The sequence below is a fragment of the Callithrix jacchus genome, chromosome 17 (genome assembly GCF_049354715.1).
Source record: "Callithrix jacchus isolate 240 chromosome 17, calJac240_pri, whole genome shotgun sequence".
Lineage (NCBI taxonomy): Eukaryota > Metazoa > Chordata > Mammalia > Primates > Cebidae > Callithrix > Callithrix jacchus.
Genome location: NC_133518.1, coordinates 78,228,902 through 78,256,630, shown reverse-complemented (window position 1 = coordinate 78,256,630; position 27,729 = coordinate 78,228,902). Strand labels below are relative to the sequence as shown.

General features: G+C 43.6%; 1 protein-coding gene and 1 long non-coding RNA gene across 5 annotated transcripts in view; one reads left to right on the top strand and one right to left on the bottom strand.

Annotated features, from left to right (window-relative positions):
* Window positions 1-37: 37 nt before the first annotated feature.
* On the top strand, window positions 38-24,095 carry LOC108588894 (uncharacterized). Of its 2 annotated transcripts, none has more exons than XR_008477473.2 (5): window positions 38-122; window positions 5,574-5,720; window positions 9,287-9,435; window positions 15,212-15,304; window positions 23,960-24,095. It is a non-coding gene; the product is annotated as an uncharacterized LOC108588894 (long non-coding RNA). The 2 variants fall into 2 exon arrangements; XR_001907957.5 differs by having other exon boundaries at window positions 23,872-24,001.
* Window positions 20,011-27,729, bottom strand: part of ENTPD3 (ectonucleoside triphosphate diphosphohydrolase 3) — a 39,220-nt gene continuing 31,501 nt past the window's right edge. For 2 of the 3 annotated variants that reach the window (XM_035277816.3, XM_035277815.3), the window contains exons 8-11: window positions 25,039-25,311; window positions 24,756-24,866; window positions 24,203-24,340; window positions 20,011-21,349 (exon numbers count right to left, since the gene is read on the bottom strand). In XM_035277816.3, coding sequence (XP_035133707.3) covers window positions 21,113-21,349; window positions 24,203-24,340; window positions 24,756-24,866; window positions 25,039-25,311 — 759 coding nt within the window. In that variant the 3' untranslated portion in view covers window positions 20,011-21,112. Of the gene's footprint in view, window positions 21,350-23,062; window positions 23,300-24,202; window positions 24,341-24,755; window positions 24,867-25,038; window positions 25,312-27,729 lie in introns of those variants that run through there. The other variant, XM_035277818.3, reaches the window with a different exon arrangement.

The window sequence follows — 27,729 nt, the reverse complement described above, 5'->3', positions numbered from 1 at the left end:
CAATCACCGAGAGGGAGGGCACTTTGAGGGTAATGCCAGGAATCAAGATGGCGCCCTGAGTCCGCTCTCAGCTACTTCGATCTCTGCTTGAAAAACCACATCCCGTCTGCTACACCCAACCGGTTGGTTCTTCAATCACAGGAAGGGCAGCATAAGCATGACGTCAGGCACAAATATGGCGTTTTGGACGCGCTCAGTAGTTTGCGGCCTCTAATAGGGCACAGCCGGACTTCCAATCACCAAGGAGCGCCATCCGCTTTAAATGTGGAGGCGGGGTACTAGGGGCTCAGGCTTAGGAGACGTCGGCTGGTACTGTGTGCTGTCCTGTAAGCCGTCGCCCGTGCCCCGAGGCCGCGCCCCTTTTCTTTCGCTCGTTGCGAGGGACGGATGAGAAGGGCTGGGAGGGCGTGGAGCCTGGGGTTCTTGCTGTGGGGCGTACACCTGGGGCACTGGTGCCGCGGCCCAGATAGGGGGACAGCAGTAGCAGGTCCCTTTGTCCCACAGTGTCTGCGGTGTAGGCGTAGCCAGCACTGCCTACCTGTAACCAGATTGACCCTGTATTTCTGTCAGCTTCAGCTGACTAGACGTGTCTTGGTTTTTTTGTTGTTGTTGTTGAGGCACTGGGGATGGGGGCGTCAATTTAGCAGACAAATTATTTACCTGAAGCCCCAAAGCAAAAGAAATCTAAGCCAGTGCAAGAATCGAACTAAGAGCTGTGCAGACCCCTGACTTTCTTGTTCCTATAACCCTCCCGAGAAGTGAACCAACCCTAGTTCAGGTGCATTTATATTTAGGAGTGGCAGATGTTTGTTGTTTCCGTTTTTGAAATCTGCAGTCTTAGGCATCCTGAAGCTGAGCAAGACTGTTCAAGCCTAGTCAGCCTAAGACCACCAGAGACAAACCTGTAGTCAACAAAACCAGGTCTATCGACCTTTTTTAACGAGGGAGATTGCACACCAGAGACACCATGGGGGCATTTTACCAAAGGAAGGAAAAGATAAAATTACAGGATTTTGAGGAATTGTAAAGTTTAGATCGAACTTAACTAAAACAGTTTTAATAGCCTCAAAGCAAAGCAGGACTGTGAAAAAGGGTCAACATGAGGCCTAGCCTGCAGAGTGGAGCCGTGGTCCTGTTTCTTTGAAAACCTCTTTTCTGCACCTTTGCAACTGGCTTGTAAACTGAAGCTATGTCTCTGTGTTAAAGTGACTTAGACCCTCCAAGCAAGGTGTTTTATTCTTACTGAGAAAATTTCAAACAGCAAGTTTCTGAGGGTCTTTGATCTTAGATAACAGGGTTTCTCAGTGAGAAAGTGAAAAAGCCATAGTCACTCAGAGGGTGATTATGACACTCTAGATTAAGCATGTCCTTGGCAGCAAGTTTCTTGTTAACTTTGCAGTTATCTTTATTTGTATTTGTTTTTCCTGCCTGACGAATAACCAGGCAGATTTTTCTTCTCAAACTGAACTTGTATTTACCCAGGAATGCTGATGGTATACCAAGAAGGTATTCTGAGCATTATATCAATGGGGAAGTTCTAGGTCTTTCCTTTTGCAAAGCAGGAAGTAAACTCACAAACCATAGGCAATGACACACTCTGGAATAAGAAATAATAATGAAGAGGAACATTGGCCTATTACAGAAATCTGAGTGAGATGCGAATGAAGGTTATCTTAGCAACTCAGTGATTGCCCACTTCCAACTTCCTGTTCCCAAAGGGGCTGATAGACTCGGGAATGGGTCAGGACTCTTGGGATGCAGTGCCCAACTCCTCAGTAGTACAGGTTTGTCCAACACTCCAAATGCCTAGATAGGGTTTATATGTGTGTGTGTGTGTGTGTGTGTGTATGTGTGTGTGGTCTTCCCCTTTAACAAGGAGGTAGTGTTGTTTCTGAAAAAAAAATTTTTTTTTTTTTTTGAGTTAAGGTCTGGCTCTGTCACCCAGGCTGGAGTGCAGTGGTGCAACCACAGCTCACTGCAGCCTTGCCTTGCTGTCTTGAATCATCCTCCCACTTCAGTCTCACAAGTAGCTGGGGCTACAGGCACATGCCACCATGCCCAGCTAATTCTTACATTTTCTTTAGAGATGAGGGTTTCATTACGTTGTCCAGCATGGTCTCAGACTCCTGGACTCAAGTGATCCTCTTACCTTGGCCTCTCACTGCACCGGCCACGTTTTTTTTTTTTCTGTACATATTTCACATCAACGGACTGCAAAGTCAGTAGCTAGAGAGCAGCAAGCAAAATCAAGATTTGACACTCTTTACAACAACATACACAATAGGTGGGGTAATATAAACTGGGAACCCAGGGTTGAGTCACTGGTGTGTGCCAAGTGACTACAACAGTGTCTGGAGTAGAATAAATATTTTGAGTGCATGACTAAAAAGGCAAAGCCTTAGAACATACTAAATGTCCATCGAAAGAGGTCTGTTTAAATAAACCTGCTTACGGAACTGCTGAAGAGCATCAGGCAAATCACATCGCTAGCTGTACTGATTGAGAATGCTTTCCAGGATAGGAATGGAAAGTTCCATGTGTGTTGGAGTCTTAACAACACTAGAAATAGAAGCATGCTGCAAAGAGCTTTCTGAGAGGCCTGCTAAGCAGGTGAAATGCTCCTGTATCACCATGGAAACAGCTCTCCCCAAAAGGAATGACTACAGGGACAGGTGCTGGGTAATGCAGCATAGTGAACATGGTGGTAAACAAGGATGCAGAATGAGGGATGAGGACATTCAGGGAGGAGAGATGCTGACATGGCGCCGTCTAAAAGGAATGAACGTGAATTAATTTATGTAGCAAATACTGACCGCCCCGTGTGTGCCAGAAACTATTCAAGGCATTGGAGACATAGTAGTGAAAGAAACAGGCAAAAGTTCTACCCTCGTGGAATAGACATTCTAGTGGGTAGATACGGAAAATAAACAAATAGTGTGTCCTATGGTGGTAAATGCCACAGAAAAATGAAAAGGTGGATGGAGAGAACTAGGGTGGAATTGCTCTAGGAGGACAGGGTAGTTATTTTAAATAGGAACGTGTGGGAAGGCCTTGAGGAAAAAGTGACACATGAATAGAGAACTTCAGGAGATGAGTGAGCAATTCATGTGGATGTCTGGGCGATGGCACTTCCACGCAAAGGGAACAGCAGGTTCTCTCAGCATGCGTGTGGAAGAGCAAGGAGCCCAATGAGGCTGAAGTGGGTGACTGGGGGGGGAGATAGTATGAGATGAAGCGACTGGAAGGACTTGCTTTTACTCTTGAGATGGGAGCCAGTGGACGCTTTAAATGGAGCAGTGCCATGATCTGACATGTTTTTAAAGATACAGGCTGTTGGGTTAAGAATGCCCTCCTCATCCTAGACTGTAGGAGGCAAGGTTGTAGCTGGAGACAAGTTGGATGGGTGTTAGGTGTTACATCTTGGCTTTTTTTTTTTTAAGGATTAAATGCATTAACATTGTTAAATGCAGTAGCTATATGTAAAAAGGACAGTGTTGGGCCTGAAAACCTGAGTTTTGTATATCTCTGTACCGGCAGGACACTGTCTCAGAGGTCACTGTGGTATTAATGAACAAATATTAGGAGCCCAAGTTGTACCGAATATTTACCAGGGAAGCAGTACTAGGGCTTAAGTTTGTCTTGGCATAGATCCTGCATCAAAAACATTTCTATTATGAAGAACTTCCACATATACAAAAATAGAATAGTATATATAGTAAAATCCCATGTACACGTTACACTTTCTCAATAATTATCTACATAGGGCCAATCTTATTTCATTTCTACTCAATTACTACTCTCTCTTCTGTTTTGTTTTAAAGACACTTCAGATATTTTAGCAATAAATACCTCAGTATGTATCTAAAAGATGATTTCTTTTTTTTTTTTTTTTTGAGACGGAGTTTCGCTGTTGTTACCCAGACTGGAGTGCAATGGCACGATCCTGGGTCACTGCAACCCCCACCTCCTGGGTTCAAGCAATTCTCCTGCCTCAGCCTTCCGAGTACCTGGGACTACAGGTGCACACCACCATGCCCAGCTAATTTTTGTATTTTTAGTAGAGACGGGGTTTCATTCACCTTGTTGACCAGGATTGTCTCGATCTCCTAACCTTGTGATCCACCTGCCTCAGCCTCCCAAAGTGCTGGGATTACAAGCGTGAGCCACTGCTCCCAGCCCAAGATGATTTCTTTAAAAGAAATATAACCTCGATATTATTATCACATCTGAAAATTAACAAAAATTCCGTATTTTCAAATATTTATTCCAATTTTGAAGGAGTCCTTGCACCTTTATCCATATTTTCTAAGCATCTGTAGTTGGTCAGAAACCTTCCAAGAGACAACATCAGTTTTGGGAAGACCAGTATTTAAATTTTTATCAAACAACTACAGAATTGTGGCTGAGAACCAGTCACACACACCTACTCAAATAGAACATTTGTTTAGCTAATCCTTTTTTTGAGACGGAGTTTCGCTCTTGTTACCCAGGCTGGAGTACAATGGCATGATCTCGGCTCACCGCAACCTCCGCCTCCTGGGTTCAGGCAATTCTCCTGCCTCAGCCTCCTGAGTAGCTGGGATTACAGGCACGCACCACCATGCCCAGCTATTTTTTTGTAATTTTTAGTAGAGACAGGGTTTCACCATGTTGACCAGGATGGTCTCGATCTGTTGACCTCGTGATCCACCCGCCTCGGCCTCCTAAAGTGCTGGGATTACAGGCGTGAGCCACTGCGCCCGGCCCTAGCTAATCCTTATAGCACTTATAACAATAGCCACCATTCTGAGTGCCTTACAAATATTAGATCGTTTAATCCTTGCAGACACTCAAGATGTAACCTCTAGCATAGAGGTGATATTATTATCCCTCCTTTGCAGGTGAGGAAACAGGGACAGGGAGGCCAAATAGCATGTGCCCCCTTAGATGGCTAATCAGTGACATGGTTCAGACCCAGAGTCCATGCTCTTAACCATGCAGAATCCACTGAGGGTGTAAAGTTGGTAGGTGGATCCAATTAGGTTGAGGAAATTAGCACTGATCCTAATCAAGGAATAAAACTGCACCGACTCAAACCTAGGAGTTGAAAGAAGTTATAATAATTAAAGGGAACTTGAAAGATAGCTCAAAGTCTTGTGGTATACTTAGTTGTCCAATCGTGATCTCAAACTTTTTATTTTTTGATTTTACTACAATTTGTTTTTATTTTTAGTTGTTGTGTTTGCACAGTAGTTGTATATATTTATGGGGTGCATGATGTATTTTGGTACAGGCATGCAATGCATAGTCATTGCATCATGGAAAATGGGGTATCCATCTCCTCAGGCATTTATTCTTTGTTACAAACAATGCAATTATACTTTTAGTTATTTTTAAATGTACAATTGAATTTTTATTGACTATAGTCCCACTGTTGTGCTATCAAATACTGTCTTATTCATTCTTCCTAATTTTTTTGTGTATGCATTAACCATCCCCAGCTCCCCCCACCACACCACCCACTACCCTTCCCAGCCTCTGGTAACCATCCTTCTGTTCTCTATATCTCTGCGTTCAATTGTTTTGATTTCTAGATCCCGCAAGTGAATGAGAACATGTGATGTTTGTCTTTCTGTGCCTGGCTTATTTCACTTAACGTGATGATCTCCAGCTCCATTCATCCTGTCACAGATGACAGAACCTCTTTCTTTTGCTGGCTGAGGAGCAGCCCGTCATCGTGTGTAAGTACTACATTCTCTCTATCCATCCACCTGTCGGAGATCGCAGACTTGACACACAGACACGGAGCTCCTCATCTCCCCGCCCTCCCTGTCCATCCACTAACCCTTGTTTTGTCTTCCCCGTCTGTGTCAATGGCAACTCCATCCTGTCAGTTTTCAGAGCAGACGTCCTGAAGTCACCCTTGATCTTTCGCTTTTTTCTTTGTTTTTGTTTTTTTTTTATTTGTTTGTTTTGTTTTGTTTTTGCTTTTGTTTTGAGACAGAGTTTTGCTCTTGTCGCCCAGGCTGGAGTGCAATGGCACAATCTCTGCTCGCTGCAACCTCTGCCTCCTGGGTTCAAGCGATTCTCCTGCCTCAGCCCAAGTAGCTAGGATTACAGGTGTTCCCTTCCTCACCCAGCTATTTTTATTTTTTTTTTGCATTTTTAGTAGAGATGGGGTTTTACCATGTTGGCCAGGCTGGTTTTGAACTCCTGAACTCAAGTGATCCTCCCACCTCGGCCTCCCGAAGTGCTAGGATTACAGGCATGAGCCACTGCACCTGACTGATGTTTTGCTTTCACACCCCATATCCAGTCAGACTAAAAATCTTGTTGGCTCTATCTTTAAAATTGTATTGAGAACCTGACTACTCTCCTCCCCTGTTGCTACCAACCTTATGCAAGCCACCACCATCTCTTGTTTGGATAACTGAGTAGCCTCTGTGGTGGACACTTCTAAAATGACCTCCAATGATTTCTGCCTTCTGTACTCACACCTTTGCATCATCCCTTCCCCTTCAGAAAGAGCTGGACCCAGTGACTTTCTTCTAAGGCATAGACTATGAAGTTGTGGATATACTTGTCAGATGAGATTATAAAAGACTGTGACACCTCTGTCTGTCTCCGTGTCTTTCTCTTTCTCTGCCTCCCTCCCTTTTCTGTTTGCTTGCTGTGATGAAGCAAGCGGCCCTGTTGTGAGCTCTCCTTTAGAGAGGCCCACAGGGCAAGAAAATGAAAGGCCCCCTGGCCAGACAAGAGCTGAGGCCCACGGTAATGCAATAGCCTGAAAAAACCTGAATCCTGCTGACCACTGCCCAAGTAAAGCCGGAAGTGGATCTTTCCGCAGTGGAACCTTGAGATGACTGCAGCCCTGGCTGAGAACTTGACTGCAGCCTGTGAAGGACTCTGAGCCAGAGGACTCAGCGAAATTGTGCCCAGAGCTTTGACCCACAGAGGCAGTGAGATAAGAAATGCTGTTGTTTGAGGCCACAGCGTTTTGAGGTATTTGTTAATGCAGCAACGGATACTTGCTACAGTTTCCTGCATAGTCTCCTCCTTCGACCTTCACACTACAGTGTGTTGTCCACACAGCAGTCAGAGATCCTTTTAAAACATAAGTCAGATCGTCATGGCATCAACCTCCCTTCTCAGTGGCCTGCAAGGTCTTTCACAGTCTGATTCCCTGTCCTCTCTTTCATTGTCTCCTGTCACTCTTCCCCTTGCAATTTTTTTCCAGCATGCTGGTGTCCCTGCTGTTCTTCAGTATGGCAAGCAACCTGCTGCCCAGAGTCCACACAATGACTGTCCCCTGTCTTAGGACACTTCCCTCAGACAAGGGTTCCTGCATCTTGCCTGGCTGGCTCCCACATCTCCTTCAAGTCTGCTCAAATGTCACCTTCTCAGTGAGGCCCATCCTGGCCACCCTGTTTCAATTCTAACACAAAGTAACTTATCCCTTTATCACACCATTGTTTTCTTGTCCTCCCTCCTTCTGTTCCTGCTAAAATTTAATCTCTGGGAAAGCAGAAAACTTCTTGTTCTTTGTTGCAACCCAAGTGCCTCGAACGTTGCCTCATTAATTGCTTGCCCTTAGTCATATGTGCTGACTACATGGGTTAAGCAGTTTATTAGTTGTGAAACTAAATCCCGTCTGAAACGTTTGGAGCAGCTTGTTGAAATAGCAAACAGGTATTCTGTGTTTTAAGTTGTGTCTAGGGTAGTCATCCGTGATGTATGTGGAGCCGGATCCTGTGTCCTGGACTCAGATATCTGACCTGTGGGTAATTATATTTGACCCTTCATCTCAGCTCACCTGTGATGCAGGCTCTACTTCTAAAGTTGGGCGAGAGGAAAACATAGATAGCCATCATTAAGTAAATCGAACCCATAATAATAACATTTTGTTGTTAAATGTAACTAATCTCTGAGTAGTTTTTACTAAAGTATTTCTAATGTTTGAGAGCATCTAACACCTTCATCATATTTCATCTGCCCTCAGCCCCTGCTTGGCTTCCCTCCTGTACTTGTCGGTGCCCAAAGTCCGGGAGGGGCCAAGGTGGCAGCGCTGCTCTGAGTGTGCCCACCTGGCTGTGCTGTGACAGTACCCAGGTTTGGCCCCAACCTTGCTCCATGATTGCAGAGGGCACTGGGAGCAGGGAGAGGCCAGGCAGCGGGAGCAGGCACTTTGCAGGGGGGCTTTCCTGGGCCCCCAAGAGCACAGAGACACCTGGGTTTGCAGCCGGGCTTGAGCAGCTGCAGCGGCACCTGGGAAGGGCGGGGCTTCTGCCTGTCAGGTGGAGTGTGTAATCCCAGCCGTGCCTCCACGCTGCAGCCAATGTCTTGGCAGTGGCCACTCTAGATGGGCCACTGCTGCCACCAATATGACATTAATGAGGTAGATTTAAAGTTTTCAGAGGATTTAATTAATCATGACTTTTAGTGGTGCTAATATTTCTGGAAATTTAATCTCTTAAACTTATTTGAACATTCATCATAGAGCAAGCTAGTTATTGTTTCGAATTTACATGAAAATTACTACCTATAAAATAGAATAATAACTTTATAAGTTGAAATAAAAGGTTTAAGAAAATCTAGGTTTTTAAACTTAAGACTTTAAAAATTAAATATTATTTTAATGGCTAGTAACTGTTGATAGTCCTTTCTATCAGCCCCTCCTTGGGCATTTGAAAATAAAAATCTCTATCGACCATTTTGAAAGAATGAGTTCAAAGCTATATCCACGATTGGAGCTTCAGCATGAGGAGGACATGGAGAGCCCAGGAAGCTTGAACAAAACCACAAAGTCACATCTGAACAAGAAGCTGGTTACATTCAATTCTGGTTACCTGGCCCATTAGAGGTGGCATCAGACCAAGAAAAGGCATCTGGAAAACAACTACAGAGGGGAGTTAGTGTGCATCAATTTTATTTTATTTCATTTTATTTATTTTTTTTTTTGAGATGGAGTTTCACTCTTGTTGCCCAGGCTAGAGTGCAATGGTGTAATCTTGGCTCACTGTAACCTCCACCCCCCAGGTTCAAGTAATTCTCCTGCCTCAGCCTCCCGAGTAGCTGGGATTACAAGCACCCACCACAATGCTTGGCTAATTTTTTGAATTTTTAGTAGAGACGGGGTTTCACCACGTTCAGGCTAGTCTTGTGCTCCTGACCTCAGGTGATCCACCCACCTTGGCTTCCCAAAGTGCTGGGATTACAGGCTTGAGCCACTGTGCCCGGTGTGTGCATCAATTTTAGCAATGAGTCTCCTAATACCTGTGGCTTAAACATTTATTTTCCTCTTCTGTAGGGGTCCTGGGCTGGCCTGGTCCCTCAGCTCAGGGATCCAGCTCACTCTCTACATTTCTAACATCCATGAGGTGGCTCTTATTCTCACTACTTCAGGCCTACAGATCCTGCCCTTACACTTCACAGCAGGATAAAGGAAAAGGGCAAAAGGTGAGTGTCCACCGTTTTCTCAGGAAGGGTCTTGGATGCCACATCAGGACACTTCCACTTCCTTCCCATTGGCCAGAACTCAGCCTCATTACCACACCAACAAGCAATGCTGGGAAATGAAGTCTCCACTTCTGGCAGCTGTGAGCCTTGTTAAAAATCAGATGTCCTAGAATTATTACTATGGAAAAAAGCAAAAGCAAATATCAGGAAATGGGTTTTTAGTACTTTACACCTGTTGTGTGGGCAGCAGAAAGCCATAGGAAATGAAACTGTAAATCTTTATATGGAATAGCACAGTTGAAATAGGGTGGAAGTGAGAGTCATAAGTAGTCACTGAAATGTATACAGGAAAGCATGGGCTTGTTCCTGCAACGTCACAAAACTCCAGCTGGGGATTATGTTCAAAACTGAAAAAATGTTATTTTAGATGTGTTCTCTTAGAATCAGCATTAAAAAAAAAAAAACCAAATTGAGGAACAAATTAGCCTAAGCAGAGGTATACACAGAGAGTATAAATGTGGGTCTGAAACTTTTTCACATATATATGTGTATATAAATTTTGAGATGGAGTCTCACTCTGTCACCCAGCCTGGAGTGCAGTGGCATGATCTCAGCTCACTGCAACCTTTGCCTCCTGGGTTCAAGTGATTCTCCTGCCTCTGAGCAGCTGGGATTACAGGCATGTACCACCATGCTCAGGTAATTTTTGTAATTTTAGTAGAGATGGGGTTTCACCAGTTGGCCAGGCTGGTCTTGAACTCCTGACTCAAGTGATCCACCCACCTTGGCCTCCCAAAGTGCTGGGATTACAAGCATTAGCCATTGCACCCAGCCAAGTATCTTTTTTTTTTTTTGTGGAGTCTTGCTCTGTTTCCCAGGCTGGAGTGCAGTGGCTCAATCTCAGTACACTGCAACCTTCTCCTCATGGGTTCAAGAGATTCTCCTGCTTCAGCCTCCTGAGTAGCTGGGATTACAAGCACACACCACCACACCCAGCTAATTTTTGTATTTTTAATAGAGATGGGGTTTTGCTATATTGGCCAGGCTGGTCTTGAACTCCTGACTTCAGGTGATCCACCCACCTCGACCTCCCAAAGTGTTGGGATTACAGGTGTGAGCCACTGTGCCCGGCCTAAAACTTTTCTATAATTTCATCAATGGCATATTCCTAGGAGAAACCATAAAATGTTGAAAGAAACTGCTTTGCTTACGTAGAAAACAACCTTCTTGTATACAATCCTGGGCTGGAAGTTCTTGTCAACAGGTTACCCTTCTATTTTTTACTTTTTATTTTTTTGAGACAGAGTCTCACTCACCCAGGCTGTAGGGGAGTGGCGTGATCTCAGCACACTGCAACCTCCACCTCCCAGGCTCAAGCCATCCTCCCACGTCAGCTTCACAAGTAGCTGGGACTACAGGCGCAGCCACCATGCCCGGCTAATTTTTTGGAGGGTATTTTTTTGTAGAGAGGAGATCTCACCTGTTGCCTAGGCTGGTCTCAAGCTCCTGGGCTCAAGCAATCCACCTGCCTCAGCTTCCCAAAGTGCTAAGATTACAGGCACGAACCACTTCATAACCACCATCCAGACCAAAATACAGAACATTTCTGCGGCTGAATTAAGTTCCCTCTTCATTAGCTCATTTCTTGGAGTCAACCACTATTGTGCCTCTCTCTCTCTCACCATAGGCTCGTCTTGTTTATTCTGGGCCTTCGTATAAACTGTATCACACAGTATGTGTTCTTTTGGGTCTGCTTTCTTCAGCTCAACATTATGTCTGTGAGAATCATTCATGTTATTAGGAGTTCAATCCTTTTTATTGCTGAGTAATATTCCATTGCATGAATATATCTCATTTTTTTTTTTTTGAGACGGGGTCTCACTTTGTCCTCCAGGCTGGAGTGCAGTGGTGCAATCATGGCTCACTACAGCCTCGACCTCCTGAGCTCCCGAGGATCTGGGACTATAGGCACACATCATCATGCCTGGCTAATTTTTTTTTTTTTTATTGTAAAGACAGGGGTCTCACTAGGTTGCTTCCCAAAGTGCTGGGATTACAGGTATGAGCCACCACTCCTTGCCCAGATGTAAAGTTCTATCTATCAACTTCATCTTATTCAAGATGTTTACCTTAGAGATGACTGAGTGGCTTCATTCTGGCTGTTTCTGGCTACCCCTTCATCGCCATGCTGGAGATTTCCTTCCCTTCTTCTCCCACATTCGATCTCCTTTTTTCCTGGAGTCCATGCCTTTCATTTTCTTGGTTTAGTCTCTTCTTTTGGTGGGACACATCCTCCAGTTAGCTCCCTGTAAAAGGAAGCTGTCTGAAAATGCCTCTTCTGTTCTCACACCTAATTGATCATTTGGCTGGATACAGAACTCTAGCTTGGACATGATTTTCCCTCAGAATGTTGAAGGCATTACTCCCACTACTCCCTTGGCTTGTTGCCTCCAGAGTTACTGTTGAGAAAGCTAAGTCCACTCTTATCTTGATCATTTGTATGTGGCCTGTTTTGTTTTTTCCTCTCTCTCTCTGGAAGTTGTTGTGTTTTTTTTTCTTACATTTTTAAGCATGATGTGGGTTCACGGAAGTTTTTTTTTTTTTATAAGGGGTATTCTTTTTCTTTCTTTCTTTTTTTTTTTTTTTTTTTTGAGATGGAGTTTCACTCTTGTTACCCAGGCTGGAGTGCAATGGTGCGATCTCAGTTCACTGCAACCTCCACCTCCTGGGTTCAGGCAATTCTCCTGCCTCAGCCTCCTGAGTAGCTGGGATTACAGGCACGCGCCACTATGCCCAGCTAACTTTTTGTGCTTTTAGTATAGACGGGGTTTCACCATGTTGACCAGGATGATCTCGATCTGTTGACCTTGTGATCCACCCCCCTCAGCCTCCCAAAGTGCTGGGATTACAGGCATGAGCCACCGCTCCCGGTCGCTAATTTTTAAATGTTTTGTACAGACAGACTCTCCTGTGTTGCCCAAGCTGGTCTGGAACTCCTGGGCTTAAGTGATCCTCCCACCTCACCTCAGCCCCCAAAGTGCTGAGATTAGAAGTGTAAGCCATTGTGCCTGGCCTGTGAAATTAATTTTAATAACACGTTTTATTTTATTCAATATATCCAAAACATTATATTAATACATAACCAGTTTCCAAGTTACTAATGACATATTTTACTTTTTTCGGTACTAGGTCTTCATAATCTAGTGTGTACTCTACATTGGTAGCACATCTCAGCTGCACTAGCTCAATAGCCATATGTGCCTAACAGCCCCTTGTGAGAAAATGTGAATATGCTCACCAAACAGGATTATGGGAAGCAGATCCCAGACATAGTATCAGTGTATCCATAAATATTTCAATATGTATCTGTAATATCAATGTCCATATTTTAAAAGTTTTCCTTAGAATAAATTTTTACAAATGTGGTTGTTGAGTTGAAGAATATGCACTTTTAAAACCCTGCAGCTGTCAGGCGCAGTGGCTCACCCCTGTAATCCCAGCACTTTGGGAGGCTGAGGAGTGTGTGATGGAGCCCGTGTCACTCTCATAGTGTATTCGAATCCCTGACCATGGTTCTGAAATCTGGAGAAAGGCGGTAAGACTTCCTCTCTGTTGTGAGAGGTCAGCTTTTGTTTCAATTTGTTTTTAATGGCTAAAACAAGTTGTATTCTCTTACAGTTCTGAAGGTCAGAAGCCTGAATTTTGTTTCACTGGGCTAAAGTCAGCGCTTTGGCTTTTAGAAATTCCTTTTGGAGGCTCTGAGGGAATGATGTGTTTCCTTGCCTTTTCAGCTTCCAGTGGCCACCTGTGTCCTTTGACTTGTCTCTTCCTCCATCTTTCAAGTGCATCACTCAGTATTTATGTGTATTCATCACAACACCTTTTCATCTGTGAGAGGTCAAGTTCTAGTGATGCTTCCAAGTTGGGACACAAGCAGGAACCTGCCAGGCATAGTGGTGTGCACCTGTAGCCCCAGCTACTGGGGAGGCTGAGAAGGAAGGATTGCATGAGCCCAGGGGTTCAGGTCCAGCCTCAGCAACATAGAGCCCATCTCTCAAACAGATGATAAATAAAATAAAAATATGGACATCTTGGAACTCTACTTTTATTTAGAAAATAAGAAAGCAGCTGAGAGAAAATAGAGGGAGGTAAGAATAATGAGAGAAACAGATTTCTGGGTAAAAATGGCTGATGGAACAGAAACATCAAAGTGTATGTCTTCCTGATGCCTGACGAAAACAATAGTGCAGCTGTCCCTAAATACTTGCCTTGTTTCTTTTCCATTTTTTTCTTTATTTCTTTTTTTTTGTGACAGAGTCTCCCTCTGTCACCCAGGCTGGGGTACAGGGACACAATCTTGGCTCCCTGCAGCCTCTGCCTCCCAGTTCAAGCTATTCTCCTGCCTCAGCCTCCTGAGTAGCTGAGATTACAGGTATGCGCCACCATGCCTGGCTAATTTTTGTATTTTTAGTAGAGATGGGGTTTCACCATGTTGGCCAGGATGGACTCGATCTCTTGACCTCATGATCTGCCTGCCTTGGCCTCCCAAAGTGCTGGGATTACAGGCATGAGTTGCCATGCCTGGCTCCAAGTATATTGTTAAACTTTTATTTAGAAAACTGTAAACATAAAACAGCAGACAAAATACTGTAATAAACCCCTGTGTCTCATCACCCCACCTCAAGGACTATCACCATCAAACTATGGGCCAGTTCTACCTCTGAATTCTCCCCCTCCCCTGTAATTTCGAATCAATTCGTGAAAGTGCTGGGTAATTTTATGTATCAACTTGGCTAGACTATAGCACCCAGTGATTCATTAATCTAGGTGTAGCTGTGCAAGTATTTTGTGGGGGTGGTTACTGCCCATAACTAGCGGATTTTTAAGGGGATTTATCCTGGATAATCTGGGTGAGTCTGATTAAATCAGTTGAAAGTCCATAAGAGCAGAACTGAGACTTCTCTGAGAAGGAAGAAATTCCACCGTGAGTTTATGCAGCGGTAGTTCATGCCTGAGGCTTCCAGCCTGCACTTCCTGACAGATTGCCTTACGGACTGAGGACTTGCCTAGCTAGCCCCATAGTCTCGGAAGCCAATTCCTTGCAATACGTCTCTCATATATAACTCCTACTGGCTCTATTTCTCTGGTTGAACTTGGACTGATAGGCCAGACATAGCATGTCATCTGGAAATAGTTCAGCAAGTACCTAAACCAGGGGTCCCCAGCCCCTAGCCAGGCAGTGTACTGGTCCGTGGCCTGTTTAGGAACTGAGCCACACAGCAGGCATTGAGCAGTGGATGAGCCAGCATCACTGCCTGAGTTCCACCTCCTGTGGCCATGGGAACCCTAGTGTGAACAGCGCCTGTGAGGGGTCTAGGTTGTTTGCTCCTTATGATGATCTGAGGTGGAACAGTTTCATCCTGTAACCATCTCTGCCTCCCCTCTCAGCCCTCCACCGTCCGTGGAGAAATTCTCTCCCATGAAACCAGTTTATGGTGTCAAAAAGGTTGGGAACCACTGATCTGAACAGCAGGGATTCTTGGAAAAAAAAAAAAAAAGTAAAGAAAACCAAGATACCGTTATTTTATTTTATTTATTTATTTTGAGACAGAGTCTTGCCCTTCTACTCAGGCTGGAGTGCAGTGGTGTGATCTCAGCTCACTACAACCTCCACTGCCCGGTTTCAAGCGATTCTCCTGCCTCAGCCTCCCGAGCAGCTTGGAATTACATGTGCGCCACCATGTCTGGATAATTTTTGTATTTTTTTTTTTTGTAGAGATGGGGTTTCACCAAGCTGGCCAGGCTGGTCTCCAACTCCTGACCTCAAGTAATCCACCTGCCTCTGCCTTCCAAGGTGCTGGGATTAGAGGTATGAGCCACGGCGCTTGACTTGTACCATTATTTTACCTAAATAAAAATTAACAGGAATTCATTGATAATATCAAGTGTTCAGATTTACAATTATCTCTTTATTTTATAATATTAAAAATATTTTTGCATTAGAAAGAAATGGTTTGATTTCCTAATACTTTTAGAGAGGAAAAATAAAGGGTAAGAGGCTCAACCTGGGAAGAATTTTTTTCCATGGCTCCGACAGAGGGCGGTCAAGTCTCATGTTTCAAGAGAAAAGACAGTCTCATTTCTATGACACCCTTAGTCATTTAGCTCAGGGCTTCTCACATAGTAGACTGGTGAAAGTATGAGGGGTGAAAATTAATAAGTAAATGGGTGAAAGAAATGTGTTTTAAAACTTGTATTTATTGGCTACCTCCATGCCATGCACAGGCTAAGTGCTATATTTTCTCCTAACTATCCCATGAGGTAGGTATTATGCCTGTTTTATGTATGAGGAGGTCAAGGCTCAAAGAGACTGAAAGACATGCTGAAAACCGTAAAGGTTACGGTAAGGAGCAAAGTCTTGAGTTAGCCGAGATCTGCACAGCAGTGACTTTCCGTTGTCGTATAGCACATACAGATGGTGTGTAAATGGTTGAAAAGGGAACATCTGCAACCACTACCTAGTTGTGGAATAACACTCACCCCAGAAGCCCTGCTGTTATGAACTGAATATTTGCAATCCCCCAAATGTATTATGTTGAAGCCCTAACCCCCAATGTAGGATTTGGAGATGGAGCCTTCGGGAGGGGAGATAACTAGGGTTAGATGAGATGATGAAGGAGTGATCCTCATGGTGGGATTCATGCCCTTGTCAGAGCGTGCTCCCTCCCTCCCTCCCTCCCTCCCTCCCTCCCTCCCTCCCTCCCTCCCTCCCTCCCTCCCTCTCTCTCTCCCTCTCTCTCTCTCTCTCTCTCTCTCTCTCTCTCTCTCTCTCTCTCTCTCTCTCTCTCTCTCTCTCTCTTTCTCTCTGTTCCTGAGAGCTCAGAGGAAAGGCTGTGTGGACACGGCATGAAGACCGTCATCTGCAAGCCAGGAATCGAGCCCTCACTAGGAATTAGCTGATGCCTTGATATTGGAATTCCTAGGCTCCAAAACTGAGAAGATTAATTTCTGTTGTTTAAGCCACTGAATTCATAGTATTTTATTATGGCAGTTCAAGCCGCCTAAGACACCCATTTATCTTTTTCCAGAGGCAGCCTCTATCTCCTCCCAAATTTCAGAGTCATCATTTCCTTGCTTTTTTTTTTAAGAGTTTAACTTCTGTGTTTAGTTTTGTCTGTTTTTAAACTTTGTATTAGTGGAATTATACTACATATTTTTGTGTGTGACTTGCTTTTAATCCCCGACATTATGTTTGTAAGATCCATCAATATTAAGCATACATTTATAGTTCTTTTGTTTTCATTGATGTATCAATGGCTATATCACTATTTATTTATTCATTCATTCTGTGGGATAGGCATCTTGGTTGCTGCTAAAACCATTCTTAGGCATGTATCCTGGTATATCTAAGACTATATATCTCTAAGGTATATACTTTGGACTGGAATTTCTAGGTCATTTTGTGCGTGTATCTTCAACTTTATTAGACAATACTGCAGTTTTACAGAGTGGCTGCATTAGCTTGCATTCCCACAGCAGTATAGGAGAGTTCTGAACCACATCCTCACTAAGACTTGCTATTGACTTTTAATTTTTGCTAAAAGAATGAACATATCGTGCTATTTCACTGTAGTTTAATTTGCATTATCCCAATAATGAGATTCAGCATCGTTTTATGTGTTTATTAGACATTTAGATATCTCCTTTTGTAAAGTGTCTTTTTAAGACTATTGCATGTTTAGAAAAATGGACTCATCTTCCTTTTTCTCACTGATTTGTAGGCGTTCTTCATGTAATTTGGAAAGTATTCCTTTATTAGCTCTACATGTTGTGAATACCTTCTTCCACTGTGTGGCTTGTCTTTTCAGTCATTTAATGATGTTCTTTGAGGAACAGAAGTTTTAACTTTTAATGTATTAAGTACTTTCTTATGTTTAATGCTTTTTGTGTAGTATTTAAGAAACCCTTCCCTTACCCAGACTCCTAAAAATGTTCTCCTATATTTTCTTCGAAACCTTTATAGGTTTTTCACACTTAGGTCTTTAAGCTACCTGGAAACGATTCTTACAAATGGAGTGAGGAAAGGGTCAATGTCATTTTTTTTTCCATGAAGATATCCAGTTGTCCTGCATTTCCCACTGTTCTGATGTGACACCTCTGTTATAAATCAGGTGTCTGTATGTGAATGGGTATGTTAGATTACAGAAAGCTAAAGCCAGATTCCTAGGTACTATATGATACTGCCTTTCTGTGTGAAAGGAAAAGTTATGCAATGGGTTTTAGGTTCAACCAGGCCCGAAGCTCAAGCCCCAGTCTCTATCCCGCAAATCACTGGATAGCTGGATGGTGCTGGCCCATACTTTTCCCTCTGAACCCGTGCCTTTTTTTACGTAGCTGTGGTTAGGAATAGACACTATCTGGGATGCTCATCACTTTATCTTCATCACATATTTCACATCAGAAGACTTGCTTCCTTTGGTTGGAGCTTTGGGGCTTGGAGTTCCATAGTTGTGTTAGTTTACTGTGACTATGTAACAAATTGCCACAAATTTGGTGGCTTTAAACATCTTCTTATTACTTTGCAGTTTTGTAGGTCAGAAGCCAGGGTCGGCTCAACTGGGTTCTCCACTTAGGGTCTCTCAAGGCTGAAATCAAGATATGATCTGGCCTGGACTCTTATCTTATCATGCTTCCAAGTTCATTCAGGTTATTGGCAGAATCCAACTCCTTGAAGCTGTAGGACCGAGATTCCTGGTTTTTGCTGATGCCAGGGATTGCTCTTAGTTTCTAGACGTTACACTTAGAGCCTTTGCACATGGCCCCTCCATCCTCAAGTTGGCAATGGCTTGCGGAATCCTTCTCATGCTTTGAATCTCTGACTTCCTCTTCTGGAGAAAATGCTCTGCCTATAAAGCTCTCATGTGATGGGGTTAGGCCTACCTGGATAAGCTCTCCATTTTAAGGTCAACTGATTTGTAATGACATCTGCAAATCCTTTTGCCATGTGATAATGTCACCACATAATTGGAGTAACACCAGAAGGCAAAGGAGAATTCTGTTCACCACAGTAACAGTAACTAACTATGCTACTTGAACCGTAGATTCCACAGTGGTCTCTCTATAAAAATTCGTGTGTGTGTGTGTGTGTGTGAGAGAGAGAGAGAGAGAGAGAGGAGAGAGAGAGGAGGGGGGGAGAGAGAGAGGAGAGAGAGGTAGAAAGAGAAGAGAGAGAGAGAGGAGAGAGAGAGAGAAAGAAGAGAGAGGAGAGAGAGAGAGAGAGAGAAGAGAAGAGAAGAGAGAGAGAGAGATTGAGTCTTGCTCTGTTGCCCAGACTGGAGTGCAGTGGCATGATCTTGGCTCACTCTAGCCTCCACCTCCCCAGGCTCAGGTGATTCTCCTACCTCAACCTTCCAAGTAGCTGGGACTCCAAGTGGGGCCACAACTCCTGGCTAATTTTTGTATTTTTTGGAGAGAAGAGGTTTTCCCGAGGTTTCGCCAATATTTCCCTGGCTGCTCTCAAACTCCTGGGCTTAAGCAATCCCGAGCTGCCTCAGCTACTCCTGAAGGGCTGAGATTACAGGTGTAAGCTACTGCACCTGGTAAAAAATTATTCGGTCCTTGGAAGCTTTTGCTTATGGTTTTGCATTGGAGGGAGAGCAGGAAAAAAAAAAATTCTTCAGTGTTTGTCAGAAAACCTGAAGTACTTCCTTAGCTTATTCTGACTTCCCAAATGAGTTAGAAATGTTGACGAGGAATTGGCTTCATAGGGCTTTGGCTTTCTTTCCTGCACAGACATGTTTTTTTCTTGCAAACTCTTGGTGATTTTGGATGTTATTTTTTTTACTGATATCTCTGTAGTTTATTGCCCATTTCTTACTCATGGAAACTACTTCAATCAACAAATATGAATAAATACCATGTTCATAGCATATGTCCAAATCCAAAATCACACCTGAAAGGTATCAAGCCATAATAGGTGTTTTTAGATGTTCGTTGAATGAATGAGGAGTGATGTACAATAGGCTTTGCCCTTAAGTAGCCTACTATCTCTTTTAGAAATACGCTGTACACATACACCAAGATAAATAACAATGCCAGGACTTATGTGGCTGGTTTTTAAAAGGTGGTCCAGAAGACAGAGTATCGTGTGTGTGTGCAAGGAAAGCTTTGTGGAAGAAAGAAAGTTCTAGGAAGGTCCTAGAACTGGACCTTGAGAAACATACATGATTTGGATGGGTGGGAGGAAGATCTACTATACAGTAAGGAGGATGTGAGCAAAGGCACAGTCTGGGATAGAAGTAGCCATTCCAGATGAGACTCAAGATCTGAGTGTCAGGTTGTGGCCTCGCAGAGGCTTATGATTTCAAATAAGGTACGGAAGTGTTTGATTCAATAATCTCAAGCAGTCAAAGTTTTATCGAAGTGAGGGCACTTGGAACTCTCTGGAATAAAGGTGACATTAATGAATGGGTTTCTTAATTCACTAGGAAAAAAATTCTCTCATAAATATCGCCTAGGGTCCGTAGGAGAAAGAGTACCATGTGCAAGTGAACACACACGCACACACACACCAACTGCAAGTCAAAATAAAATTATAGTTCTTTATTCCATATTCAGCTAACAAACAGCAATATGAAATAATGTTGATTTTTACTTTGTAACCACTGGATTTGCTGGAGTTCTTTCTCATTTGACTTTGGAGATAAATATTCCTGCAGCTTTCTTTTCTTTCCCCAAAGTCAATGCCTACAACTTCTATGCAGAGAGGTCTATGATCTAGGGAAGTGATTGGCTAGTAACTCACAGAGTAGGAGGTTCTGTGTGGGAACATCAAGTATACTTGTGGGAATGGTGACAAAAATACACACACCATGATAACAATGGAAAGGCAGCCCTTTGCTAAGCAGAAGCCTAGCAGAGGCAGTAAAATCTGGGATGCAGTGTCTTTGCTTGGGGTGAATGTGTTTTTATGGGAGGGAGAGCGATACGATGGTGCGATGAGGATGATGACAGACACACAGGTTGCGATCTAGCGACCAGAGCCCGAGTGGGAATTCCACTTGGAGAATGGTCCGTCGTTTTCCGGGAGAACTTTTTGTGTCTCTGTGCTTCAGGACCCACCTGCATGACAGAAGCCTGGCTGTGGCCACTGCCCTGAGGGAAAGAAATCTTCTCCCCAGATACTATATTCTAATAATCTAAGGGGGTTCACTGCTGACAGGATTGCTACAAGAAAGTCTTAAAGACCAATGGGAAAAAAACTATAAAATGAGATATCTGATCAGGCCAAATGCTTACTGGGTATCTTGCCAGGAAGAATACTGAGGGAGGGAAATGGAAACTGAGCCCTGAGGTCAATTCTTCAACATTAAACTGATATATTCTCAACTTACTCTTCCTCTGGGGGACTTAGAATAAAGAGCCTGACCTTGGTGGCCTGTCTTTCTCTGTTCCCCAGTAGATCAGCACATAGGTAGTGAGGTCTCTGAAGAGCACTATGCACAGAGGAGCCAAAGCACTCCTTCGGCAGAAATCAGTATTGGAGAGGCACGCGACCTAGGTGTTTGATTCTAGTTAGTTGTATCTCCTGAAGGCAGCCACTTCACCTGCATTGCCTGGTGGTGCCACCCACGCTGGATCTAAGCAGCCACTGGGTTCCAGGACCTGCTTTGGAGGCTCACTCGGAATCCACTGCATGGTCAAAGGCATGCTGGGACCGCCTCTTTTTTCTGGATGCTGAGCACAGGTATGCAAGAAATGCCAGACACAGCAAGGCTGCCGCTGTGAAGAAGGCGAGGATGCCCACAAAGATAGGTGGTTCTATGGGCAGACGGATCAGAGGGCTTTCGGCTGGGATCTGGTTGGTCAGGCTGAGCATGTAGCCAAGAGACCAGGCAATGCTGCTATTCCCCACCTGTGGAGTAGAGAAGATGGCTCAGTTCTCAGGGCAAGGCTCATACCCAAGGCACACCACTATCAACCTCACAAAGCTCCCATGGGAAATTGTGGCCCAAGGAGGTCAGAGGACTTGCCCAAGTTAAGACACCACACCGTAGCCACAAAGGCTTGGGGAATCTCACCTCCAGCACTGCAGAAGAAACAGTCAAAAGAACAAATCCTCACAATCTTATCACAGCCAAGATTGAAGAAGGCACAGTTAAGAACATTGAAAATGTTCCTGTTGTCCAGAAGTACAGGAGTGTTTGTGGCTTGAGAAAGAGGCTAATGAGTGGTTTACTGATCCCAGGACCGGTTTCTAGGAATAAGAAATCAGCCCAAATGGGAAGCCGACTATCAATTTCTTCTGGTAGTTCTAACCATTTTTGCTTTACATGTTTTTAGGGTGTTTCATCAGGTGTATAAATGTTTTACTTTTGCCATCTTGAACATTTTATCATTATGTTGTAACCCTCTCTGTCTAGAATGAAGCTCTTTGTCTTTATGACTGCTTTGCCAGATATTAGACAGTTATACCAGCTTTCTTCAGGGTAGTGTTTGATAATTAGGGGCTATTTCTCTATATATTTTTTTCTTCTTTCCTGCCTTAAAAATGATATCTGTGGCTGGGCGTAGTGGCTCACTCCTGTAATCCTAGCACTTTGGGAGGCCAAAGTAGGTGGATCACCTGAGGTCAGGAGTTCAAGACCAGCCTGGCCAACATGGGGAAACCCCATCTCTATAAAAATACAAAAATTAATCAGGTATGATGGCAGGTGCCTGTAATACCAGCTACTTGGGAGGCTAAGGGAGAAGAATTGCTTGAACCCAGGAGGTGGAGGTTGCACTGAGCTGAGATTGTGCCATTGCACTCCAGCCTGGGAAACAGAGAAAGAAACTCCATCTCAAAAAAAAATAAAAGAGGATATCTATGTGTTCCCTTTAACGAGAAGAGAATTTTAGGTTACTCTTATGTCCCTGTATCTTATAATTCCTTACTGCACCCTTACCATGTTGGATATTTTCTACACTTGGGTCATATAAATGGATTCTTCTTGTATACTTTTCTTTAGTGTTCGTTTTCTGTATTTTTAAATACACTTTTTTTTTTTTTTTTTTTTTGAGACTGAGCCTTGCTCTGTTGCCCAGGCTGGAGTGCAATGGCAAGGTCTCAGCTCACTGCAACCTCTGCCTCCCAGGTTCAAGCAATTCTCCTGCCTCAGCTTTTTGAGTAGCTGGGATTACAGGCAGGCACCACCACAATCAGCTAATTTTTTGTATTTTAGTAGAGACAGGGTTTCACCATGTTGGTCAGGCTGGTCTTGAACTCCTGACCTCAGGTGATCTGCCTGTGTCAGCTTCCTAAACTGCTGGGATTACAGGCGTAAGCCACAGTGCCCAGCCTTTTTAATATAAATGTTAAGCCACAGCATCATTTATTCTTACTCCCTATGTTTTTGTAACATCTCCTGGATTTCTTTCTCTTATTTTATTACTTCCACCAAAAGTATTTTCAATATAAGTCTTTGTGCAGCAAATCTTCTTAAGTCTTTTTATACCTTCACATATTAATTTCACATACAAATTTGGCTGGATATAAAATTCTTTACAATTAAAGAGAGGAACTTTTAACTTAGAATATTATGTCAATTCAAACTGGTATTCAAATGGGAAGTCATTCTCCATCTTATAATAAACTTTACTGGTAATTAGATTTATTAGAAGCAAAGTTTAGCAAGTACATGCTACCAACAGTCCTTATGTCTCCAGACAGCCTTATTTTTTTGTAGATGAGTCAGTTTTATTTAGGGAAAAGTAGATAGTCACAGGCCTAATGCAGGATATTGGTTGGTTTCATCTAATATTGCTGAAGCTGGTATTGAAGAGGCTGACTCCAGGCATCCTCCAGGCTTCCTACCAGCTCCTCCTGAAATGAGAAAATTCTCTGGGACCTGGGGAATATACTGCCAGCTGAACATATTCACAAGACTGAGCCCTGCCTGGAAACAAGGTGTGAAGGTTCTTTCACTGGTCACCAGCTGACAGCTGTGACTTCAGCTTTGGACCATTCTGGTCACTTGACCATCATATATATATATATATATATATATATATATATATATATATATATGTGTGTGTGTGTGTGTGTGTGTGTGTATATATATATATGTATATATATGTGTGTATATATATGTATATATGTGTGTGTATATATAATACATAATAAAAACATATATTTGTAGATATAAAAACAGTGAACTAAGAATATCTTCCCCATCCCTCAAATCTTTGTTAGTAAATATAATGACTTCAGGTTCATTGAAAGTTTATTTAATGCTAATGCAAATCCATCAGGCTCTAAGGCCTGTATCTTACTCTGACATAGGCATAAAATGGAGAAGAATTCGTTACTATCCTCTTTAAAAAAATTGTTACATTTAAAGACTTTTTTCAGGATGAAAAGTCTCATATCCTCAACATATTTATTTCTGAATTCAGCAAACGTTGACTAAGCACCTTCAAGGCTCCAGCCCTGGTGCTGAGTGCTGGGAATATGAAGATACTAAGACAAGCCTCTGCCCTCCAGGGCTGCCCAGTCCGCTGGCCGTTGGCTTCCAGGCTTTTCCAGGAGGATGGACACCTGTAAGCAACTCCTCTAAATTCTCCACCATCTCTTCTGGGAAACTCACAAGGGATCGGTCTGATTGGCTTTCACCCGGTGAGTGTAACTCAGTGCCCTCTTCCCTTCTACATTTGTTCTACATACATACATACATACAAACCTCGCTGTTGGGAAGAAGGAGAGAAAATGATTTGTGCCGTGACTTACTTCTTTTTTAAATTGTATTTGGGGCCAGGTCTCCTCTGTGAATTTGTAACCGTTCACAAGCAAGTGGTAGATATAGTTGGCTGAGAAGCAGTAAGAGCGGGCGTATACCTCATCAAATTTGGGGAGCAGGAGTGGGAGCTGAAAGGAGGTTTCAAACAGCTGAGAGGCAGGGCAAGCACGTATGTTTTAAAAGAAACAACTTGGATTAAAACATATTTTAAAGAATCTTATAATAAAAATGACTTTATAATACAATCATACAATCATGTAATATAATTATTAAAATATCCCTGTATAATATCACAATATACTAATCTTTAAACTCACTGAGTGCTTATTATATGCCAAATATTATTCTAACCATTGTATACATAGTTATACCATTAATTCACACTACAGGTATGGGGTAGGTTCCCTTCTTCCCTTTATTTTACAGCTGTGCTGGAACTAGAAGAGCATAAAGGCTAAATTCAGAATATACACACATGAAATAGATTCTACCATACTTTTTTTTTTTTGTACTGACATTGAGCCTTTCTCTTTAAATACTGACCTCACTCCAATTCTGTGAGCAGAAATTCCAGGTGCTGGAGTTGAAGGTGTCCAGGGAAAAGCTACCTGAAAGATTTAAAGCACTGGCTGTGTAGTAGAATCCTGCAAAAGCCTGGAAACAAGTAATATAGAAGGAAATTAGTTTTCAGAATGGGGTTTAATAGAAAGGTTTACGGGTGAGGAGTAAGAAGGTGGCTAACAGGTCAGCAGAGGAGAAACAGAAAAGTGTGAAATAAATATTCCGCAGGGAAAGAAAGGAGCCTTTCAGAAGGTTTTGCTCTTACCACAAATGGCCCTTTAATCTTTGGCTGATAGACCCCGTCAAAGGAACAGGTTTCTTGATCACGGCAAGCTTTGAAGTCAAATACGGAAGCCACCTTCGCATTACATAGTGATGCGTCCCCAGTTCCGTCAACAGCGATGAGATCATCGGGGTTATAACTTTCTGGCCTCTGGTCCGCAGTGCACAGGCTGTCAAATACATGGCCCATGGTGAAGCTGGTGCTATAATCCCGAGGGTAACAGGGATTCGTGAGGTGGGTTTTGGTAGGAGAATTCTGTAGGTGTAAGAGTGAGGTGTTAGAAACCACTCTTTTGTGGAAAGCCAAGTATTTCCCTTTTGCAAATGCTCACTATCACTACCCTCAAATGCCAAGAGAGAAATAAAAAATGCTATTCTATGTCAGCATGTCCTTGATCATAGGTTGTGTAGATAATTGAAGTAGGGACAGGAAAAAGTGTGTGTGTGTGACAGTTACCTTGTGCCAGGCATAGCACTAGGCTGTCCCTCACATTATCTGATCCAGCTTAGGGTAGCTATGAACCAGGGTTTATGAACTTCACTTGTGGTGTTATTCTCACCGCACTACATAGTTCCGTATATTACGGATGAGGAAACAAGATCCAGACTGATGGAATTTACTCACTCAATATTGCATCAATTTATGATGCAGTCATTTGTATGAACCTTCTAAGTCAGGGCTTGGCAATACATATTTGACCTACGAAACTGTTGGTCAGGCAGGTCCTTACATGCATTTGTTGGTAATCCTCATCTCAGCTGAATCTCTACTCTTAGCTGAGTCAGAAGCCTCTAAGGGCAGAGCCACCCTATCAGGCATCTAGAGGTTACCAGGCAAATTGAAGACTTGTGTCCCTGTCCCTGTGAGCTGACTGTGAGAGGCTGTGTTCACTCCTCCACCCCCAGTGCTGGGCTCACATTTGGAGACTGGCATTCTCAAGCCTAAATCAGACCTCAGAAAGGTGAAGTATTTACTTCTCTTCTGTGGACGGCTGGATACATAATCATTGTTTAGGAAACACTGTATAAGGACATAAACACACAGTCACATGCAGACAGACAGAAACACACATTCTGCAGGGCCAGTCAAATTTAGATGGTTAGCTTCCCTGACCTTCACTCGCCCTAGTAAAAGGAGGATTTCACTTGAGCCTCCACATTCTACCCCTGCGAGGGTCAGAACCAGAGGAAAAGGATATGGATACTACGCACCACTAGCAGTAAAAAGAGCTGGAGAAAAGAGGGTTTCCCAGAACTTCTCTCCCAGAAAGAAAGAAGCATGTCCGTTGAACTACTTTAATGAGCAAGTGGGGATGAGTGGTAAGTATTGAGACCCCTGCCAGGGAGGGTTAATTGTGTTACCTGTGGGGTTTGCTTTGGCTGACTGGGGGAGGGAGGTGGAAGTTAGGGTGGGAGCCATGGAAGGTGACATGGGTTGACTTTGTCTCATGTCAAATTGTAATCCCAGTGTTGCAGGAGGGGCCCGGTGGGACGTGACTGGGTCATGGGGTGCGGATTTCTTCCTTGTTGTTCTCATGATAGTGAGTGAGTTCTCATGAGATCTGGTTGTTTAAAAGCATGTGGCACCTTCCCCTTCGTGCTCTCTCTTCCTCCTGCTCTTGCATGTAAGATGTGCTTACTGCCCCTTCACTTTCTAGTATGATTGTAAGTTTCTGAGACCTTCCTAGAAGTAGAAACCTGTATAGCTCACAGAACCATGAACCAATTAAACAAACCTCTTTTCTTTATAAATTACCCAGTTTCAAGTATTTCTTTATAGCAGTGTGAGAACGGATTAATACAGAAGGGTAGTTGAGGGTTGCCTGCAGGGTTCTCACATCTGTCCTTTCCTGGCAGTGCTCAGACTCTCCTGACAATAAATGTCCCATGGATGTGTCCTGGGGCCTCAGCCTTTTCTGGGAGGATTCAGGAGAGGTTGGGGGAGGGGCCATAACCGGAAGCTGAGTTCTCACAACCCACCCTGCATGAACACTGGGCAAATGCAGGGGTCTGAAGTCGTGAGTACTGCTGAAGATGCGCTTTTGTGATCCCCTCAACTCCCCTTCAGGATTGAGTCTGCTCCTGTCTGCAGTTATCAGAGTAGGTTGGAGGAATGTAGGTTAACCTACTGATGTGTCCATTGTGTTCACAGGCTAACCCACCCTAGCCCCCTGCCCTCAAGTCCTGATTTCCACATACTCCTCTAGGTAGTCAAAGTCCCCCTCTTCCTCTCAGCCACCCAGCCACGGCTCAGATTGACGTCCCCTGAGCACTGGAGTTTGGGTCTGGGGTCTCATCTATGGAGTCGGTGCCCTCATGAACACACACTGCATAACGCTGAGTTCGGCATGAGCAGCAGCTTGCCGGCCGATGCCTGGAGTGGCCTTCTGGGTCCTGAGCATTTCCCAAACGAACTACTGACCAACCTGATGGAATGTGGTTGCTCTGAAGTTCTATCACATAAGGGGTATCGAGCCTGCCTAACATAGACCCGTCTAAAAGGAGGCTGAGCCTGGGGAGGGCTCGGCCCTCTTCCCCTTCAGCATGCATTTCTCTTATGACCACTAATATTATTTTGCCTACACCCAGGGGAGTCTCAAAATTCTCAAGCTTATTTAGCTTCTGGTTTAAAACGGTTTGTGTCCGTAGAGGGATTCCAGGTCTTGAGTCATTT